Genomic DNA, 23,099 nt, shown 5'->3' with positions numbered 1-23,099 from the left:
CATACTAAAAAATTTGTTTAAAAATTGTTTACATCTTTTTCAGAATATTTTATTTCTCTCTGCCTAAAGGCTTCATAATAGATGCTTATATTTTATATCTCTTTTCATCAATAAAATGGGAAATGTACATATTCTTTTGAAATTCCTTTCAACTCTGAAAAGACACATAGAAAACTTAGGGCCTCAGAATATCACAAAATAATTCAATACCAGATTTTATCAAGGATATTCCCAAAATAGAGTTTATATAAAATGGTTCTGGGGCTAACAATATAACTCTGTGGTAGCTCAAACATGTATCTGGTGTAAGCAAAGACTTGGATTTTCTCCCCAGTACCACCAAAAAGTAGAGTGAGTTGCTATGTATTTAAAATGACAGCTCATTATATGGTATAGATGTTTTAGCAATTAACAATACTATATATTGTGTTTGTTACTTTTTTTGTGAAAATACTGTACAGAGTGGTTACAATTACATGGGCAAGATAATGAATACATTTCTTATTGTTTGTTACTTTTAAACATTTGATTCTGACGGATCTTTCTGTTCAACTTGACTGTGTTATGTAATTCTAATTTGAAAATCAACCTAGAACAGTTGAACTGATTAATTCAACCTGTTAATTGTCCTTATTTTCCCTGGTTATTTTTAAACTTGATGCTTAAACCAGCTTGTCAGTCAGTCATCAAATATTCATTGTTCAGGAACTATGAGCCAAACATTGCTTAAGTGAACAAGTATCTGAATAAAAAAGAAAATTAGTGGCTAAAACAATAGAAAACACTTTAAAGAAGCTGATGCTACAAAAATTAGACTGGAATAATTATTAACAGCAACTTAAATACTTATTAAAGTAGCTAGTGGCTTCCTGGTAGTTTTAAATACTCACTCACCTGTGGCAAATAGGAGCTGCCAGGATCTAATAAGCTTGCAGCTTCATTCTGCAATGTGTTCTGCTGTGTAATTGCATCCTCTCGTTTCCGCTCTTTCTGTCCTGCTTCATCATCTTCATATTCATCTAAGCACTGAAAGAAAGAAGAGTTTCCAATTCATCTTCACATATATTAAGAGTGCTTCAATGGTATATTGTAAAAACAAATTTGATGGAATTAAAGAAACGTTTGTACATTTAGGAATTACACAATAAATATGTTCTTTTCAGCGAGATGTACATTTTATTCCAGGAAATTCTCTACTTCAAACTGATACCTCCATACACATTCATATCCCTGGCAACATGTCTTCCCTCTTAGCTCTAATTAGCAGGGACCAATTTCTTTTAAAAAAATTCATTCTTTATTATTCCTTCAACAAATAAATTCATTGTGTCTACTTTATACAAGGCACTCTGCAGCGTAAATGATCTATTATAACATTTAATTTATAGTTTAGTAAAGAAGATAAATAGGTCAGTGCATATATGAATATGAAGGAGAAATAACCTAGTGATAAAAGTTACGTTCTAGCTTACTATTCCTATAGTAATATAAAGAATATTTTCACTGGGGGAGTTAAGTAAGCACGATGTAATTTAAAGGATGGGTATAATTTGGAGCCAACAATCGTCTATCACCATTATCTATCACCAGACTTCACACACATCTCTCTAGTGTCCTCATTACGTAGGTTATCTGTTCTTTACAACATATTTGTAACTAATATACTGATCTAAAGAGCTCAGTGAGAGAGACAAAACAGAAAACTTCTTTGCAAGCCTTGTTTACAAAGGCATTAAGACGCTGACCAAAGCACAGTAAGCAGGGAAGACAACAAGGTTTATAAACAGTGCATAAGAGAACAAAACAAAGGCCACTGTATAAACCAAGAGGGGTCACTGGAGGATCTGTAGACAGCAAGAACTGAAAAGAAGGGGTGCTAGCTTGCTATGAAGCAATTTGAAATGCAGCAGTGGTACTCACTAGACACTATGTGGAATATAAACTATACAACTTGTTAGTAGGAACAGAAGGGGAAAAGTGAGAGAGAACAAGGGAAGAAGTGACATTGTCAGAAAAGAAATGTACTCATTTCCTGACTTACGTAACTGTAACCTCTCTGGACATCACCTTTATAACAATAATTTTTTTTTAAAGAAGCAATTTGGACTACACAGGCTTTAGAAGAAAGCATGTAGAATATTACTTTTTATGGTGATGTGGAGAGGAAGTCTGGGAACAAAACAGATGAGCAGACTGAGATATCACGTAATGTGTAGGGTCTCAATGTAGAAAAAAAAAACAGTAAAAGAAAAATTATGAACCCCAAGATAAGTACACAAGTGTTTTTTTTTCTTTCTTGCTATTGCTTCTAATGTAAATACATAAGGTACCATGTGACTTTTTTTTGTTGCTTTGTATGTCCCTCCCCCACAGTATATCCCCTGTTTTCACTGCAAAAAGGACTCCCTTTCCAATACATTAAGAGAGAAATTCCTTATATGTTTGTTAATTAAATGAGTTACCAAAGAAGAGTCCCAGTACTAGATGGATATACTACTATTAGGTTATGTATTCACCAGTTGGTGAACATCTGCATTACTGAGCCAATAAAGTGTGCTGCTTTTCTTTAAGAAATAATAACTATTAAAAGTAAAAAAAACCACCAGGCACCGAGGTTCAAAGCCAGCCCAGGCAGGAAAGTCTGTGAGATTTTTACCTCCAGTTAACCACTAGAAAACCAAAACCAAAGTGGCCCTGTAGCACTAAGTGGTAAAACTCTAGCCTTGGGCAAAACAACTCAGAGACAAAGCCCAGGCCTAGAGTTCAAGTCCCACAACCAACAACAACAACAAAAAAGTATAAAAACCACTTCTCTGTCATACAAAACTAAGGCTCTGCTGATCCTTACTGTAAAAAACAAATGGTCCAGATTCTTCCACTATAAACAGTAACAAGAGGTAAAGGAGAAGAGATCTATAAACTTAGGCTAGAAACTCAAAGGACATATAAAACTGGCCATGAGTTGAAAACTGGTGAAGAATGGGTATAGGGGACTTCTTCCTACCCTCCATACTGTGCATATTCTGAAATTCTGCTTAAAAAGTTGTTAAAACATCAATCAAAATGTAGCTTCATTTTAGACTGTCTAAACTATTTTATTCTAAATAGAAAAACACTTTTGCCTCTTGAAAATAAAATAGTGGAATATCATTTGAAAACTTTTAAAAAACAGTATACACTTGGAAATTTATTGTAAAGGAATTTCTGAATTAATAATAGGAAGAATGAATACACTACCTGCATGCTGATTTCTTTGTTTTCCTTATAATCATCTGAAATGTGTGTTAAATTACAAAGTTACAAGATCTCAGATTTTGGAATCAGAGCCTAGATCCAAATCCCAAGTCTGACACCTAAAATAGCAGTAGTAATAGTATATTACTATTTGACTATTTTTTTAGATGTAGGTCACTGTAAAGCACTAAGTTGTAGTATGCCATATAATTCCCACAAATCCTTAAGAAGTAACTGTAAAGAAGAATCCAAGAACTAAGTTTAACCAACAGGTTTAGCAAGGACATAAAATGGTTGAGTGGTACAAATAAAACTCCAACTCAAAACCATCCAATGCCAAACCCTGAATTTTCTAATGGTCAAATGTAACATGTTTGTCAGTTACGACCTTGATGTGCATTGCAATGTAGGGTTTTCATGAAGAAAAAGAAACAGGAAAAAATAGAAATTATCAGTCAGTATTTTTAAATCTTTTGTTTGGCTTACCTGTGAGTCTACCAGGTCACTGTATTGAATGCAGAAGCACTGAGAGGTACAGTCCAGTGCCTACAGGCTGATGATTATTGGAGAGAGATGACAGTTACATAAGAGATCATGTGTTCTATGTTGTTCTGTGTTCACTCTTGTTTGTTTCGTTTTTGAGACTACCAAATAAAAGAATTCTTTCAGGATCCTTTCCACATCAATCTCAGTTACTGACAACAGGCCACATTAATCCAAGCTTCATCATCACTTGACGGACACTTGTTTCCCTATTTCTCATGTACCTACCATCCTACTCTGATCCAAGCCTTGTAACCCTTTGCTCTCCTTCAAATTATTCCATTGTGTCCTCTAAATTTTTATGATAAACCTTGTTAACCTCAGAGGCAAAATGAAACCTAGCTGGCTGTCTGAAAACACCAGCTCCCTGTAGTACTTCAACAGGAAACTGCTTGTTTTCATTTCCTCCATGCCTGACAGAGTTAGTGTCTTCTCTGCCCTTTGAAACAAGTCTCTGCAGCAGGTCACTTTTGCTTACAATGTCAGATCTGAGCAATTCTTATTGACTCAGTAGTAGAATTTTTTTGGAGGCAAACTTTTGTTCATCTTGATGTCAGAAGGGATGCTGCTAGGTTGTGGAACTGAAGCTTGGAATACTATATCATAATTTGGAAAAATAGTTCTGTTAATAACAAGTAAAAGGGGGCTGGGAATGTGGCTTAGTGGCAGAGTGCTTGCCTAGCATGCATGAAGCACTGGGTTTGAGTCCTCAGTATCATATACACAGAAAAATGCTGAAAGTGGCCCTGTAGCTCAAGTGGTAGAGCACTAAGTCCTGAGCTAAAGAAACTCAGGGACAGTACCCAGTCCCTGAGTTCAAGCCCTAGGACTTGAACAAAAATAACAAATAACAAAAAACAACAATAACAAATAAGCAATAACAACAAAAAAAAAAAACAAGTAAAGCCAGGCGCCAGTGGCTTACGCCTGTAATCCTAGCTACTCAAGAGGGTGAGATCTGAAGATCAAGGTTCATAGCCAGTCTGGGCAAGAAACTCCGTGAGACTCTTATCTCCAATAAATCACTCAGAAAACCAGAAGTGGTGCTGGGGCTCAAGTGGTAGAGTGCTAGCCTTAAGCTGAAAAGCTGAGGGACAGCGCCCAGGCCCAGAGTTCAGGCCCCACGGCTGACAAAAAAAAAAAAAAAGCCTAGTAAAAGGCTAGGGGAATCTCTCAGCTTACTACAAGAACACTTGCATAGCATGAATTCTATTATGGAAGGGGGAAAAAGGAAAAGAAAACTCAACCACTTATCTATAAACATATATACTTACAACTTTTATTAATACCAATCCTGAAAAAGTAGATTTTGCCTAGACATGTCTATACAACGTACCCTGACCAGACTCCCTTCCTTCTTCACTCTCTCTCAATCCTCTTCCTGGCTTCCCAAACCAATCTAAGGTTCCATTGTTCCATTTTCACACATGTACATAAAGATCTGGACCATTTTCACTCTCCTTCTCCTTATCTCCTTGCTTACTAGTCCCCCCATGCCAAACAGGCATTTGTTTTGCATTCTTGTCTTTTGTTGTTGTTGTTGTTAGTGTGTAAGATTTTTAAACATTGTCATTGTGGAAAACTTGGAAATTCATTAACAGCAAATCTACTTATGCTAGTTGTATCACATATTTATCTGTCTAAAAAGTTTGAAAGTTATAGGACCTTATTTGGGGCGAGAGACACACAAATGTAATTTCAGCATCATTACAGTGTTTCATACTCTTATTATAAAACATGACATATACAATAAATATACATTGAACTGGAATTCTGAAGTGTGTGGTGTAGAGATCAGACTGATTAGATCAGATTACCAAAAATCAATTAAGGCTAAGCAGAAAGTATTACTTGAAGTTCAAAACATAAAGAAACTAGGACACTGGTTTTGGAAGACTGACAAAGTAAGTTTATTTTCTTCTATCCAAATACCTCAATCTACGTACCATATACATTGCTGATGTTACTATGAAGAATCCATATAAGGTTGTTAGATGTTTTATAACTTTCCACTAGTTTTTACAAAATCTATTGTCTATGAAGCTCTAGCACTACGGGTACTAGCACAAGTTTTTTCAATGAATAAAAATGAACAGAATCACAACAAAACTCAAATAAATTCAACTGTATTTATGTATAGTAAGTCATACAAATGTGTCCCTAAAAGCATGACTGTCAACTGAATTTTAGACACTGGCAAATGACGTTATTCAAAACTTTTTAGGGAAAGAGGGGCAATTATCATGAAAAAGTAAGTCTCTGTTTTTGTGATCACATAAGTACAAACCATGAATGTGAATTAAGTGTGCTTTCCAAAACAAAAGCTACTACACCCACGACAGGTATTAACAGTGTTAGGAAAGATTCCACTTGTTTCCTTCATCAAGAACCCTTTAGTCCTATCCATCCAGCTGGTGCCTGATCTGCCTCCCTTTCATCTTTCAGTGGACTTTTATCTAGCACACACTGCTCTGTTATCACTCAAGCTCCTGCCCTGCTTTTCTTTACCTTCTATCTCTGCTCCAAAGACAACAGGGGTTGCCAGATAACTGAACAAAAACAATTTTTCCAAAATAACAGAGAAAGTTGAAATAAGACCAAGTTAATCAGCACCTCTGTGAATACTGTTGGCAAAACTAAACAAGTAATCTCTCATTAGGCAGCAGAAAAAAAAGCTATAGTGAATATCTATGCTGTGACAATTAAAGCCTGTTATACCCTTAAGACAGAAAGTACAAAAACTGAGTGGAATTAAAATATCTATGCTGTGACAATTAAAGCCTGTTATACCCTTAAGACAGAAAGTACAAAAACTGAGTGGAATTAAAGTATCTGAATATTATCACATACTCTGGTTTACCTTGCAAAATGCTTGTTACCAATTTGATTCATCACATTTAATTAGTATGCATTTTAGAGGAACAAAATTCAGAGGATCTGATTTTATGGATTTAAAATATTTAAATTTAAATTTATTATGTATACAAAAAAAACCCCACCTCTTTATTGCAACAAATTTGATCCTTCAAAACCAGAAACCTTCCATTACAATTCCTTATGTTCACATCAGATGTAATCCAGGCACAGTCAGTATTCAACCACACTACTGGGATCTCATCAGATCTCAGGGCTAAACCATATCAAGTTCTCTAAATATTCATGATCAGAAAGGCGACTTTCTCTCTGTCATTTATTTCAACAAGAATAAACTAGAGCTAGTTTCTTTCTATTTTAAACAAACAATGGTATTTTTTCTGACTGCAAAATTAGTGTATAGTAAACTACAAACAGAAAAGAAAAAAATTTCCCAATCTTAAACTGTTACCAGTGTGATAAATCTCTTTATTGGTATCTTTTTTTATTTAGAGAGCTGTGAGCATCTTGTTTTGAGATGTAAATGCATTACCTCATCATCTGAAACAAAACTGCTAGTGGCCACAGTTGTCACTACAGTGTGATTTACTTGTGTTGTGTTGTGAGACATAAGAGCTAGTCTTTCACATGAAATACATGCTGGAACAAACCTAGAACTCCAGCTACAAAGGAGGTAGGAGACGGGAAAATCATGGTTTAAGGTTAGCCCAGAGAAAAATGTTAACAAGTCCCTCATACCTCAACCAAGAAGCTAGGTATGGTGGGTTATGCCTATAATCCCAGCTATCTGGAGATAAAGGTAGGAAAACCATAGTCTCACATGATCTTGGGTAAAATAAGACCTTATTTAAAAATAAACTATACAAGCCGGGCACTGGTGGCTCAAACCTGTAATTCTAGCTACTCAGGAGGCTGAGATCTGAGGATCATGGTTTAAAGCCAGACCAGGCAGGAAAGTCCATGAGACTCTCATCTCCAATAAACAACCAGAAAACCGGAAGTGTCGCTGTGGCTCAAGTGGTAGAGCACTAGCCTTGAGCTGAAGAGCACAGGGACAACACCCAAGCCCAGAGTTGAAGGCCCATAACTGGCAAAGGAAATAAACACATAAACTATACAAAGGGTGGGTGGTATGGTCCAAGCAGGTAAAGTATCTGCTTAGCAAATGTAAAGCCCTGAGTTCACACCCCAGTACTGAGGGTTTATTTTTTGTTGTTTTTTTTTTTTTTTTAAAGTAGGCAAAGGATCTGAAATTAATCTAGGCTAAAACAATTGCAAACAGTAGCCCCTAAAACTTTAAGTTCTGCATTTGTGGGAATGTTTACTTATGCAAACATTCAGAATTTCTCATAGCTAAATCACCCATTGATATGTCTTCATACAGAAGGTTCAATAAAGACTATAGAACTGAAGGCAATGTATCAAGTCCTGAGATTTCTCCAACCCAGAAGGCATTTGCTGAGAATTTAAAAGTATTTGGATAAACACACTGACAGAGTAATTTGTATACATACTTAGAAAAAAAGAATGAGAACACTGAAGAATCCTTTGGACAAAGCTTAGTGATCCTGGAATCATTTTTATGCTTTGAGAAACAAAATCAAGTAGTTTCTGTCTCCTTCAGTCAGAATTCTCAGAATTTAACTTGTGATAAATACTACTAAAACAAAGTTACTAAGCAAACGATTATGGGAAAAGGGATCCTAAAAGAAGAATGAGCTAGGGGCTAGCACCTGCCTGGCAAGTATGAGGTCACCAGGTTCACACTTAAGAAAAAGAATGGCAACAGGTTATTATTATTATTAAGCATACTTTGAAAGCACTGTGCTCAGATTCTATGTAGCATATAATTTTTTGTTTTGTGACCATACCTCAAAACAAGGAAAAAAGTTTAGTTCTACATTTGAGGCTAAAATAAAAGAACTGCATGGGATTTTAAGTTACTTTATCTTAAGAAAGTGTCCTTATTTTTGGTTTTGTTCGTGTGTGTGTGTGTGTGTGTGTGTGTGTGTGTGTGTGTGTGTGTGTGTGCGCGTGCCAACCCCGGGGCTTGAACTCATGGCTGGGTGCTACGTGTGTGTGTGTGTGTGTGTGTGTGTGTGTGCGCGTGCCAACCCCGGGGCTTGAACTCATGGCTGGGTGCTACCTGTGAGCTTTATTTTGCTCAACACTAGCATTCTACCATTTGAGTCACCACAGCTCTACTTACTTCCAGATTTCTAACTGATTAGTTAATTGGAGGTAAGAGCCTCATGGACTTTCCTGCCTGGGCTGGTTTTAAACCTTAATCCTCAGATATCAGCCTCCTGAGTAGCTAGGAATATAGGAATGACTTAAAGAATTTTCCATTAGGAATGGGAAAGTTACTTTCAAACAGTTTTCACACTTTTATAGAATATGTAAGATAAAACTATTTTTCCTTGACTCTTTACCACCTTACAATGTGATCAGCCTATAGTATTTGCTCAATTAATAAATATACGGGGGAGGGCTAGGAAGGTGGCTCAGTGGTAGAGCGCTTGCCTTGCAAGCCTGAGGCCCTGGGTTCAATTCCTCAGCACCACATAAGCAAAAAGAAAAAAGCCGGAAGTGGCGCTGTGGCTCAAGTGGTAGAGTGCTAGCCTTGAGCTGAAGAGCTGAGGGACAGCGCCCAGGCCCAGAGTTCAGGCCCCACGACCAGACTACCCCCCCAAAAAAATAAAAATAAATAAATAAATAAATATAAAACAGGGGAGAGTTATAAGGGGAGAAAAATGTTCATCAATTTAGACAGTAGCACTCATTACTGATATCTGCTTTAGTTTGATACTCTGAATGTTCAATGAACATATGAAAATGCAGAGTGTAAAGGGTAACCAACTTTGCTACTTACAAACTTCTATTTCACAGGTGTTACAAAGCAAGAAAATCTTCAGAATAAATTATCCAGCTCCCCTCTGTGAACATGTAAATGTTAATTTGGTAAGAGAAAATGAGTGACACAACAACTTTAGAAACTTTTCCAAATTATTAGGGTGAATAGAATTGCCAGAAAGTCCTCTAGAATAGTTTTGTTTTGGTGGTGTTGGGGACTGAACCCAGACTTTTGCATGTGCTCTACCACTGAGCTACATCTCAACCTTAGACTATTGTTTGCATCTAACTAATTCTGCTGTTTCAACAAGAATTTTTTACAAAACATCACACACACACACACACACACACACACACACACAGCCCTTATGAAACACAGCCTCTAAATACAAGTTACTCCAAACCCTAGATATTCAGAAATTATTCACTGTATATGGTCAGTCCACATAGTGTATTTACATTTGTGGCTTAAGTCTACAATGAAAGCAGAGTAAACTAAAGACATGGCTTAGCTGGCTACCTGCTAGCAACTGTGGAAAAACCCTACCGAACTTTCACAAAGCAAAACTAAAGTGGCATCTCAAACACTGGGAAGTGGGGTGGGTGGTGAAATCTTTCATTGTACAAAAACTACCTGAATGACACAGGATTATGAGTTACCGTAGCAACCAGATCATTTTGGTCCATACCACTCCAGAAATTCCAGTCGTTTAAAACAAAGCAATGCTAAGGCACTAACACTACTTTACAGTCTCATATGTGTCAAATCAAACATTAAAACACAACAGCATTTAGAAGGGAAAACATTCCTGCGGTACAAATGTGCTTATTATGTAGTTTTTCTTCCTTATAATTGAAATTTAAGATTTGTTAAAATTGCCAAAAATCCCGTACCATTGGGTTTTAGTTTGTCTTAAAACTATCCAAAGTTCTTGATCTCATGTCAGGACAGACAAGACTTTTATAATGAGAAAACAAAATGTCTGCAGAAAATAAGTTAATTTTGTCTTAATTTGGACTTGTATGAAAAAATGCTCTTGAGCACATTCTTCTCCAAGTCATTTAAAGAATGATAATAATATGCCTTTCCCATTACACAGTTCAGATCAAATTATACGCCTAACAATTACAACAACTGTGAAGTACTCATTTACATACTTTCCTTCAGTGTTCAGAATACCTTTACTGTTCACCACATTGGAAGACTTAAGAAGTAGGTAACACTAGGTAACAAAAAGCATTTTTTCATACCTCAATTGTTTTTATATTCCCTATATCAAATAACCAGAGGTTAAATAATAATTTTCTTCAAAAAATTTTAAAAAACAAAACAAAAACCATTATTCTTGTCAATGATTCCCTTAAAACAAATCTGTTGAGGACAGACAGGAACATTTGTACTTAGTTTACTTTTGCTTTGCAAAAATACTTTCACTTTAAAGACTAAAAGTCCAAGGTAAAGATAACTTAAGGTCTAAACTAGGTTTAAAGTTCCCTTGGATTCCAAACAGACTTGAGGCTACACATCATAGTGTTAATAATTCTTAAATAAGAATGGCAGTTTCCAAACAGTGCACCAAAGGGTGATAAGCTCACAGACTCCTCAAAAGACAGTTTAAATATTTGAGGAAACAAAATAACTAGCTATCTGGAATACTGGTTTAACCACTATCTCAAGCTAATTTGGTTTAAAAAAAATTAGATGATGTTATATTCCTTCCCAGGTCACCATATCTTAACTAAACTGCGTCTCTATAGTTAAAAAAAAATAAACATTTATAACATGTTACTTGTTAAACAACCAACCTAATAGCTATATCATCCTTCTGATATTTCTTTACACATTTAGAAAATTTATTTGCATGAAATATGTTAGAAAGCAAACAGTGATATTTGCTATTTTGTTTCCAAAAGAATCAAACAAGCAGTGCCTGAGACCTAAGAAAGGAGGGCTCTGTGTATTAACAGCAGGTAGCTTTCTATGTCTTTATAGACATTATACATTGCCACTGGGTAGGAATTGTCTTCATCTGGGTCCTCTGATGCTACAACAGAATGCCACCAATTGGTAATTTATAAATAATAGAATATTGACCCATGGCTCATAAAGCTAGGAAGTCTAAGAGCACAGTACAGTGAAGAACTTGCAGATTCCATCCTACCAGGAAGGAAGTGGTCAATATTTTTATATAAGGTATTGTATTAGTCAATGAAGACATGTAGTTCTCCATGTGGAATTTAAGGCTAAAGTTAAGCAAAACAATTAATAATTGTATTTAATTAAGTATGTTAATAACTTCCACTTAAATAACATGAAGACATTTTAATGACATTAGCATATAATAAAAACAGTCCACAACAGAAAATAGAGAAAAAAAGAAAAAAGGAATTCCAGTGATTAGAAAACCATCCAATCTGTCGTGCTTTATCTAATGAATAAGGAAATAAGGCTACTACATAAATAAAATGGTTTTACTTTATACAGGGGTTTGAACTCAGGGCCTATTCATTCTTGCTCAGCTTTCTTGCTCAGGGCTGGTACTCTACTACTTGGGCTATACCTCCTACTTCTGGACTTTTGCTAATTAATTGGAGATAAGAGGCTCTCAGATTTGTCTGCCCAAGCTGTCTTTGAAGGTAGATCCTCAGATCTCAGCCTCCAGAGTAGCTGGATTATAGGCTGAGACACCAGCATTCAACTAACAAAATAGTTTTGCATTTTAAAATATATTAGAAAAAGTAAGGTTGGAGTATGGCTCAGAGCAGAGCCCCTGTCAAGCAACCACTAGGCACTTAATTTAAACCCCAGAATCATCAAAAAAGAAAAAAAATACATATCTAGTATTGAGTCAGAAACTGCACAGATAGTATTGCTCAATCAAGACTAAGCTTAAAAAAATAGTAAATAATTATCAACCAAGGTGCTTTGTAGAAATAACAGCAATATAAAAAGTAATGAGCATATTACTGAAGAGATGGTTACTAAACTGAGTTGGCAAGATTAAAGCCAAATAAACTAAAATTCTCACAACCTTCAACGATCCCTTCAAATGTAATTCTAGAAACTTTCTTTAATACACACACTTTAGGAAACAAATGCTTTTGGAGTTATATTGGCATAATATAAACTGACTAGACATTCTTTCTCAGAGATAATTTTATCCAAATCAGTGACAATGTTTAGTAAAATTAATTATTTGAAATATGGTCATTAAAAGTTCTAAAAATGGCATAATAGACTATATGAGGGAAGAAGAAAGCTATCTTTATGGGATTCCTCTTTTATGGATTAAAAAATCAAAGTCCCAGAAGTTAAATAATTTACTTGTAGTCTTAGTTGAGGGGGAGAAAAAGCTGAAAGGAGAAAATGCACATCATACAAGGGAAGAAACTTTGGTAACTACAACTAAACTGGTTAACATTCCTATATGGCTAACATTCCTAATCTAAAAATCTTACAAAAATCCATGAATAAAATTACTAACGACTAGTAGGTAAAACATGGCCAATAAATTAGATTTACTGCATTTAGTATTCCTTTTTTTCTGTACCCATAAAAACAGAGCAAAACAAACCCTTAAATTTGATAGGTCAGATACATCCTGCTCATTTTATCCTAGCTCAGGCTTAATTACATTGCTGGTGGTATCAATGAAGAGTCACTGCCAAAAGAATGCCCCAATTTTTTTAAATGACCACAGATCTGTTTTTCAATTAAGCAAAATCTGAAGGTATTGAGCAACCCAATTCCCCAAAATAAAAACAAACCTTTTGGCTATATGTATTACAACGATATGGTTTGTGTCCTTACAAATCCAAAGGACATTTAACAACACTAAATTCTCTTAAGTTTTCAAAAATCCCCCACACTTGCCTTTATCATAAAAAGTAGTAATGCTGAAAAGCTGAAGGGAAATCCTGATATTCATGTTTTGCAAATGTGCTTTTAATTTCTCTGATGACTAAAGGCTATAATAATGTCACTAGGAAAACAGAAGAAGGCTGAGTGAGCATCTGAGGGTAAAGAGGAATGTTTTCACAGGCGCAGTTGGTAAATACCACCAGCTCTAGCTGAACATTCTTCCTTAACTGGAAGCCAATCACAATTCAACTTTAAAAATCTTCTTGCTACATACAGCAACAAGAGGCCTTACTTGTCCCAATTTAATATACTGTTCCTTGAAATAAAACTCAAGAGCTTAAACATTTTAAACATCTATTCCTTTTTATGCTGTTTCCACAATAGAATCTATAGCAAGAGGACTCAAGAGGTCTGACTTCACTGAACTAATCTAGACAACAGGTTCATAAGTTACTTCTCTACTTCTTGTAATACAAAAGGTCAACATTAAGCTGTGTGCATTCATTTTGATTATGCAAACATACAAGCACTCTAAAGGGATAACAGCTAGGGGCATCCAATACAAAACTTTAGTGTCAAGGAAATCCTTCACTGTACTATAGGCCAACAGGGTGAATTAGGATATGATAAGATATAGTTCTCCACAAATGCATCCTATTGTTATAAATTTGCAATATAGTTTGGTATTAGGTATATAACCTTGATAAGAAAAAATAATACTTGAACACTATGTAGAAAATGAACTTTATAACTTCGGGGGGGGGGGTAGTTGTGTGGAGGTGGGAGGGAAGGGATGGTAGGGGGAAAACAAAGGAGGAGGCAACAATGCTCAATAGGAAATGTACTCATTACCTTGCTCATGTAACTGTAACCCCTCTGCACAGCATTTTTACAATTAAAAATGTACAAAAAAAAGAAAAAGAAAAAAATAATACTTGAGAAATGCATAAACCAAAATAAAAATAAGAACACTTTAAATGAAGTAAATGTTATGCTTCTAAAATGCAAAATGTGTTTCTTCACATTTAAAGACTAAGTGACTGAAGACTGAATATACTGTGAACATCAACAGACAAGGGGCACAAACACCCACATTGCCAGTGGCTCACAATAGTAATTCTAGCTATTCAGGGGGCTGAGACCTAAGGATGGTTGTTCAAAGCCAGCCTGGGCAGGAAAGTATGAGACTAATTTCCACTTAACAACTAAAATGCTGAAACGTGGACCTGTGCCTCAAGGTACTAGCCTTGAGCAAAAAAGCTCAAGGATAATGCCTAGGCTTTGAGTACAAGCCCCTGACTGGTGTACACACACACACACACACACACACACACACACACACACACACACACACACACACACACACCACACACACACACACACACACACCAAAATAAGTGTATAATGTTTATAGTCCCAAAGAAAAGCAAATTATCACAAAAAAGAAAATCAATGAAAGAAATTTTGGCAAGTAATTTGCATTTAAAGCATTTCCTCCGTATTTCTAAATCCCAGGGCCCAGATCAGCTTCAGTATCTCAGCTCCATCCCTCCAAATAGAGCTGCCTCATCAAGTGCTGCAGTTCTGGATCAGGCTAGGGATTAGCTATTCTCATATTCAAGCTGGGCCAGCAAAATCTTGAGTGACAATGGGAAAAAAATCAAAGAAGAAAGAAGTAATCCCAAAGCTTAAATTCATTGGTCCTTTCCATAGGAGAAATTTAAAATGGTAATATAATGAGTGTTTTATACATGTACTATAAAGGGGAAGAAAAAAGCAACCCAGTGTCCATCTACTAATGAAAAGATAAACTGTTATATATATTGAGTAGATTAAGTAGAAGACTGTTACACATGCTACAATATGGATAAACCTTAGGTGACACTATGCTAAATTATATAAACCAGTCACAAAAGGACAAATACTGTGCAACTCCACTTCTATGACATACCTAGAAAAATCAAATTCATAGTAAGTAGAATGGTAGTTGCCAGAAAGTGGAACAGAGGTATAGGGGAAGATAGAGAGTTGTTTAATTGAATGCAGCAGAGCTCCAGTTTGAAAAGATGGGAAGTATGGAGACAGACAGTAGTGACAGAGGCATACCTAATGTCACTAAACTATACATTAAAATGGTAAATTTTGTATTATGCAGCTTATTTAAATTTTAAAAAGGAAAGTAATCAAGCTAACAAACCGCAAATACTCTGAAACACTTTCAAGAGCATTAATAGCAGTTAAATATTTAATTTACTAAGTAACACAAAAATATTCTCTAGCTAAATGTACCTTGCAATACAGACTACAACCTGATGGATGTGAGGATTTGAGCTGATTAAGGAAAGGCTTTCAATCACTTTAAAGCTTTTATGTGGAAAAAGCTTTAAAGATTTGTGAGTCTGAAGAGAATGTGTCCTTTCAAAAGATCTTTGGAAAGAGTTTAATCATAAAATAAGATAAAAACATCAAGCCCTAACATTTTCCAACCTCTATATTAACCTCTTCCTGAAATGTATTTACAAAGAATGCATATTCTGCAACAAATCTTTTCATCAATGGCCCTGTGAAAACCTTTGGCAGGGATACTGGGCATTCCTAGGAGGATTTAAATTAAGTTTGTGAGTGACTAAAACCTGGCTTCTACAAACTGGATTTAGGATTTGACAAAGAGTTTCATTTCTGAACAATTTAAACTGTTCTAGTCTCATATGACTTTTCATATTTATGTTCTCCACCATCAGTTAAGGAATATGAGAATATAAAACCCAAATTAAAATTACCTAGAGGTAGTCTCATACACTTACTGTGTTAGCTTTGTCTACCACAATACAGCATTCAAAAATCACATCTCTACTTTTAGTAAAAGAGAAAGTAAAATAGACAAAAAAACTAAATTAAATATTCCAACCACAGGAAATCCTATTTCAATGCATTTATAAATCTCTTCACTGATATATTTCAGAGGAAAGGGAGTTTTCTACTAGCAAGCAGGATAGTTTTTGCTTTGTTTTTAATTGATACAATTCCAGTCACCTTAAATATTTTTCACTTGAATATTTTCCATGTTTACTTTTTAAAAAATCACCCTCTTGGTCCTTTTTTGTTCCACATTAAAATTCTTGTCTTTTTTTAAAAGGTTATTTTGCAAATTAATTATAGGCTACAGATTCATTCGATTCTGCAACTTTTGATTTATGCCTGAAAATGTGTACTGTGGTAAATCACTCACACACTCACACATACACACACACACACGCACACACACAATCAGAAACAATAATGGAGGTATACCTGAATGATATGAAATTTCCCTAATAATTGCTACATTGTCAGATCAGCTTAATTTATGTAGTGAAACATGTTTAAACAACTGCTGCAAACCTAAGTAAGCAAGATGAAAAGATTAACAAAAGTGACTTGACAGTCCTTAAAAGGGCAGGGGAAAACCAAGATTCTTGTAAATAGTACAACAGGTCTATGACTCAGGGAAACAGCATCCATACTGGCAGAGTAACAGTAATTAGGATAATGGATGAAAATCTACCCACAATGTTGGCAGCCACCATTCAATTAACATAAGTATGTTTGGTTAAATATGACTGCATTTAAAATGCATCTTAAGTACAAATACTAAACCAAAGAATAAGCAAAGAAAAGAAGGGAGGCACGGTCAATTCAGTGGCCATAATGTGAACAAAAAAAATCAAAAGGCAGAGCATGGGATCAATGCATTTTTTAAAAGGGGTGTTCTTCTAGGGGGAGGAAGAATGATGGAGGAGGGGGTAATTGGGATATATGGTAAGCATGTGTGGAAATATAACAATGAACCCCGCATAACTAATGCAAGCTAAGGATAAATTTTAAAGGAATGTATTTTATATAACAAAGCTTTGCATCAATTCTAACACTCAAAAGAGTGCTTTTGTCCCCTATGCAAAAGCAATGTGTTACTTCTTCCAAGAACCAACTAAACAAAGCTCTAGTAAGGTTTAGATTCCCTTAACACTGAAAGCTGCTCAAAAAGCCTGGTTCTGGTACTGTTTGAAAAACCCTAAGAAGGGGGAACTGGTAGAATTTAAATGTTCTTTATTCTGTTCAGAATTTTTTTTTTCATCTTGCTAAAATGTGTGGTGAAACTAGCACTTAGGAATAGTTACAGAGATAGAAGTGCAAATTTGTTTTCCTTAAAGTCACACAGCAACTGGATTACCTTTCTAATGAATACTTGGAAGCTTGGTACAAATGCATTATCTGTCTGGTGCTGGTAGCTCATACCTGTAATCCTAACTACTCAGGAGGCTGAGATCTGAGATCGCAGTTCAGAGCCAGCCAGGACAACAAAGACCTTGAGACTCTTACCTCTAAATAACTACCAAAAACAAAACAAAACAAAAAATCAGAAATGGAGCTTGGTTTGAGTGGTAGAACACTAGCCATATTTCCCAGGCTCTGAGTTCAAGCCCAGGACACACACACACACACACACACACACACACACACTTTTAAACAAATCTAGTTTCTTAAAACAAAAATCTGAATTTTAACAGGGACACACACACACACACACACACACACACACACACACACACACACACACTTTTAAACAAATCTAGTTTCTTAAAACAAAAATCTGAATTTTAACAGGAGCCTGACATACTGGTACTGGGCTCCAGTAGTCACATCTACCAACTAGGTATCCCCTATTAGCCCTAGGCCTCATTAGTTAACACCTCAAGCCAACCATTTAAGCTTTAGGATAGAGGTAAGATCAGCCCCAAATCCTTAAACATAAAGTAACACTTTCAAATTAAAAACTAGAATGGCAGGTATTTGAACAACAGCACAGGTCCTTATGGCCAGCTTAACAAAAATAATGGTGCCCAAAACCTATATACTGAAGGATTAAATTACCAGGCATCAATTCCCCATATTATAGCAACTTACACTGATTACCTATAAAAGGTTATAATCAGTAAACTACAACACAGCTTCTCAAACTAGGAAGCACACATCACCTGTGGATCTTCTAAAGCAAATTCTGATTCTGTAAGTCTGGTGAGGCTTGACATACTGCATTTCTAACGTCAGGAAGAACTGCTCAACCACTGCCTTTTTAGTCTACAAACTCAAGAACAGAGGGCAAAAACATTTCTTGCTCTCAAATGTATGAGTCAAGTGTGAATATATAGTCTCCAATTCAAAATATTCACAACATGCTAAATGCTGTTCTAAGTAAAAATCACTAACAAAATTAACAAGATACAAAAGTGTCATGTTCATGGAGCACATACCATATGTAACATATAGAGCCCAGATCAGGGATCAAGGAGATTCCTACAACGGTATCTGAGAGAGAAATGCACATTTGGAATGGAATTCCTCCAGGAAAAAGGTGGCACATATAAGATCTGAAGGTGTCACATTTGAGGTAAGCAGAACAAACTATTGCTAAAGGTAAGATTGTGAAAGACAAAACATCTAAAGATAAAGACTGAAAGGGAAAAACAAAAGGCCAACTTAAGTATTTTGGAAAAATATAAGCATATAGTTGTGCCTTGAAAGCTAGTTTGAAGCATGAGATTGAGGAAGGATATGGAGCAGATAAATGAATTAAGGGCTGCTACAAGGGACCCAAGTGACTCATAATGGTGGCCTAAACTAGTTTAGTGGTAAGGATGGAAATAAGCAGACTAATGTGAACAATATCTAAAAAGTAAAATAGTTCTGACCACATGTGGTGAATGAATGTTTATTACATGGGGTAGGGCAGGGAGTCAGGAAGACATGTTACTTCAGAACATTCCGGCAGGGACTTGGATAAATTAGGTAATGGTGGTACCACTTACAATATGACTTCCAAGTTAGTGGATAAAAGAACAATAAAGTTTAGCAAGAAAAATATTTTTTTCTCCCGTGGGGAAAAGAGCAAGTATGTCCAATAGGCAGACTGGCAAACAGGTCTCAAAATCAAGAGGAAAATCTAGGCTGTAAATGCATCGTAGTAAACTCAGTAAGGACCTCCACTTCTAATTAAGTTGGAATATGAGCGAGATTAAACAACAGAGAAAAAAAAAAGATCAAATGCATGAAATTATGGTTTTCAGACACCAAACATGGGAGAGCAAATGGTTAGGGACCCATAAGAGATTTTTTTAAAAAAAGAAGAAATACTGTGAGTTCATCAATTTCTGCAGTTTGTGGATTACAGGACAATGAACCTACAGACAATCTACTATCTCCTCAAGGTAGAAGTAAGGATCTAGGAGGGCTAGGGTAGCTAGCTTAGATATGGACCGAACTCCAAAGAAAACGGAGCAGCCCATAGGTTTCTCCTTAGTCTAAATTTAAACACTAAGTAGCATGTGCACAATGAGGAAATACTCAAGTCAAGATAGAGAAGTATACCTGTAAGGATCAGAGGAAACACATCTCAAGAAAGTTGATTATAAGCCTTGTGAATTTCAAAGTAACTATGTTGAGAGGCTGTGTGTGTGTGTGTGTGTGTGTGTGTGTGTGTGTGTGTGTGTGTGTGTGTGTGTGTGTGTGTGTGTGTGTGTTTAGACAAGTAAACTTTTGGGGTTGTTGGATTGTTCCTTCAATACTTTGCCTGTCTACATTAAATAAATGCCAATTATTATTCAATAAAAATTTTTAAGAAACCTATCAGTAACATACAGTTGTGCAGGTGGTTAAGACTGCTAAGAAATCCTATATAGATTTAAAAGAGGGACTAGAATAGGACAATAACTAAACCTATATTAAGAATATAGTAAAGCGAGAGATTGGAAAAGAATGCCCAAAAAACTTAGAAGAGAAAGTCGATTGAGTGTGATAATTAAAGCAAAGTTAGGAGAATTTGTCCCACGTAGAGAAATAGAAATAATGTCAAATAGAAGATAAAGCTAAATCCAAGTACAAAGGAGAAAGATAGCATGTAAGCATCATGATGTAGGAGAAAGAGCACCAAGGCAAACAATACTGATCAATTGTCCAATAAAACATGTCACTTCGCATAGAACGATCACGAAATCCAGATGAATTCTTTTGTTTTAATGCAAGAGGATCAGTCGAGGCAGAGGGCCACTAAATCATTTGGTACAAATGTCAGGAGAGACATGTAACGCTTCTCATCAGCTGCTTGTAGCTTGTCTACCTATATTGATAATTTTGTATGGCTCATGATGATGTCATAAATATCCAAATGGCCCTTGGCAGAAAAAAAGTTCATTATCCATGATAGACATGCTAATCAGGGGGTCTACCACTGAATTATATTTCAGTTCTACTTAGAATTTTTATTTCAGATTTGACACTTAAGAAAAACCATGAGGGGCTGGGAAGGTGGCTCAGTGGTAGAGTGCTTGCCTTGAATGCCTGAGGCCCTGGGTTCGATTCCTCAGCACCACATAAGCAAAAAGAAAAAAGCCAGAAGTGGTGCTGTGGCTCAAGTGGTAGAGCGCTGGCCTTGAGCTGAAGAGCTGAGGGATAGCACCCAGGCCCAGAGTTCAGGCCCCACGACCGGACCAAAAAAAAGAAAAAAGAAAAACTATAAATCCTGGATTCTTGAATCTGCCATTGGAAGCCTCCTATTATGCTACATTCAGTATAAACAATAATTAATTGTCCTTAATTGGATATTTAAAAGAAATTAAATCACAATTGTGCTAAGAGTTATTAATTCACATACTCACAAAGGTCAACTTGAAGACCTATCTTCCCAAGTTTAATAAAAAAACTAAATACTTGAATTCTTAGTCTTTCTTTTAAATGATTAGTAAAGTTAGTTATGTCCCATAGCTCAGACAAACAAGCAGAAGAGCAAGGTTTTTTTTTACTTTTGTTAAAATAAACATGATCACATCATCAGTAAACCTGATAATTTAAATGAATAAATTAAATTTGCTGAACAATCTTCAAAACAAATACATATCTATTTTATATAACACTAAAATTCTAAGAGCATAGTCATCCTTCAAGATAAGTATAAAACAAGACAATAGAAAGCAAAAATAGTAACATAGCTGAGAATGTGGCTTAGTAGTAGAGTGCTTACCTCGTATGCTTGCCCAGTGCTTGCCTAGCCCTGGGTTCAATTCCTCAGTACCACATAAACAGAAAAAGCCGGAAGTGGTGCTGTGGCTCAAGTGGTAGAGTGCTAGCCTTGAACAAAAGGAGCCCAGGGACAGCACCTAGACCCTGAGTTCAAGCCTCAGAGCCAACAAAGAAAAAAAAATAGCACCAAAGAAAAATGAAACCTGAAACCTCTTGTTTCCATTTCCTGAAGTTAAGTTAGATAATTATATGATCAGCTACACATAGCTATTGTGCCTTTGTGATTCCTCTTCTGTCTTTGGGAGGGGAAGGAGGGGCACAGAAATAGTGGGACAAAATGTACTCATTACCTTAATCATGTAACTGTAACCCCTTTCCACAGCATCTTTACAAAATTTTTTTTAAAAAGAGTGAATAAATGCAGCAGTGATACTAGACACTGCTGAAAATGAACCACACAACATGTGGGTGGGGAAGGAAGGGAAAAACTGGGGAGAGGGAGGAAAGGCATTAATAACACTGTTCAAAAAGAAAAGTACTCTAACATGTAACTGTAACCTCTCTGTACATTACCTTTACATAATAAACTTTTTAAAAAGATAAATATGAAAAAGAGCCATGTTTAATTGTTTATGTTAAGTGCTTATATCCAATTTATTAAATATCTTAAAATGAAGAAGAGTTTGTCTCTTGACTCTTGGCATTTAGTTGTCTTTTTTGATTTTTAGTATTTCACCTCAAGTTTAAAAAGATCCCTGTAATTTTAGTATTTCACCTCAAGTTTAAAAAGATCCCTGTAATGTAATACAGCAGGGGCATACTAGACTAGCTAAAATAAGTAAGTCTAAAAGCCCAAATATAAGCATACTCTTTTACAAATGGACTGCTTTATTTGTTAAAGATAGTAAAAACACTGCTCAATCCTCTACCTCATGTCATTAGCCTAATCTCCTTTTGTACAGAAGAAACACTAGAGAAAATATAATAATCCACATACTGTCCAAACCAACTAATACCTAAAGACTAAAAAACTCAGCTATTTTTTACAATAAACCTATTTACAACTATGCACATTTCATCTGTAATCATTCAGAATATTTATTGCATTCTTATGCAACTAAAGAGGAAAACAATTTAGTCACTTGAGCATTCACATTAATTATAAATTCTCTAAAAAATTAATCAAGTTTTATGAAATTATTTTGCGATATTGAGAAAATATTTTGTCTGCAGCCCATTCTGTTTACATTTTTTCTTTTCTGATATTTGACAAAAGAAATATTTGGGTTTGAAAGACTACGTACTCCTCCAAAGTACTTTTAAAATTGTCCAAAAGAAAAGAAATCAAGGGGGCAGAGGAAAGACATGGAAAAAAAAAGATTCACCCTCTGTAATCAACTATTTTATTAAACAAAGCACCAAGAAATAATAACAAACAGAAAATGCTAAAAATTTCTCATAATATTTAATGCTAGGCCATATGTTAGTACTTTGGGAAACATACTAGCCACTAAAAGGCATTAAATGAAGGTATCACAGACAACAGGGTTGCTGTGAATGTTAATACTAGGAAGTCTGAAATCATCTGCAGACAGCTGTCTGAAGACTGACAAATTATCACAGTTAGACTAACCTGGGAAATGAAATGAAGGATACAGGAAACAGCACAGATAAAATTCTT

At 35.6% G+C, this 23,099-nt stretch overlaps 1 protein-coding gene across 1 annotated transcript in view; it reads right to left on the bottom strand.

The window, feature by feature from the left end:
* The window catches only part of Pawr (pro-apoptotic WT1 regulator), a 67,994-nt gene that overhangs the window by 23,692 nt on the left and 21,203 nt on the right, over positions 1-23,099 (bottom strand). Inside the window, exon 3 of the mRNA XM_042698811.1 lies at positions 895-1,026. Within this exon, the coding sequence (XP_042554745.1) occupies positions 895-1,026 (132 nt within the window). The remainder of the gene's footprint in view (positions 1-894; positions 1,027-23,099) is intronic.

Source organism: Dipodomys spectabilis, unplaced genomic scaffold, assembly GCF_019054845.1.
Source record: "Dipodomys spectabilis isolate Male_0828 unplaced genomic scaffold, ASM1905484v1 ptg000234l, whole genome shotgun sequence".
NCBI lineage: Eukaryota > Metazoa > Chordata > Mammalia > Rodentia > Heteromyidae > Dipodomys > Dipodomys spectabilis.
This window is presented reverse-complemented; position numbering and strand designations above follow the sequence as displayed.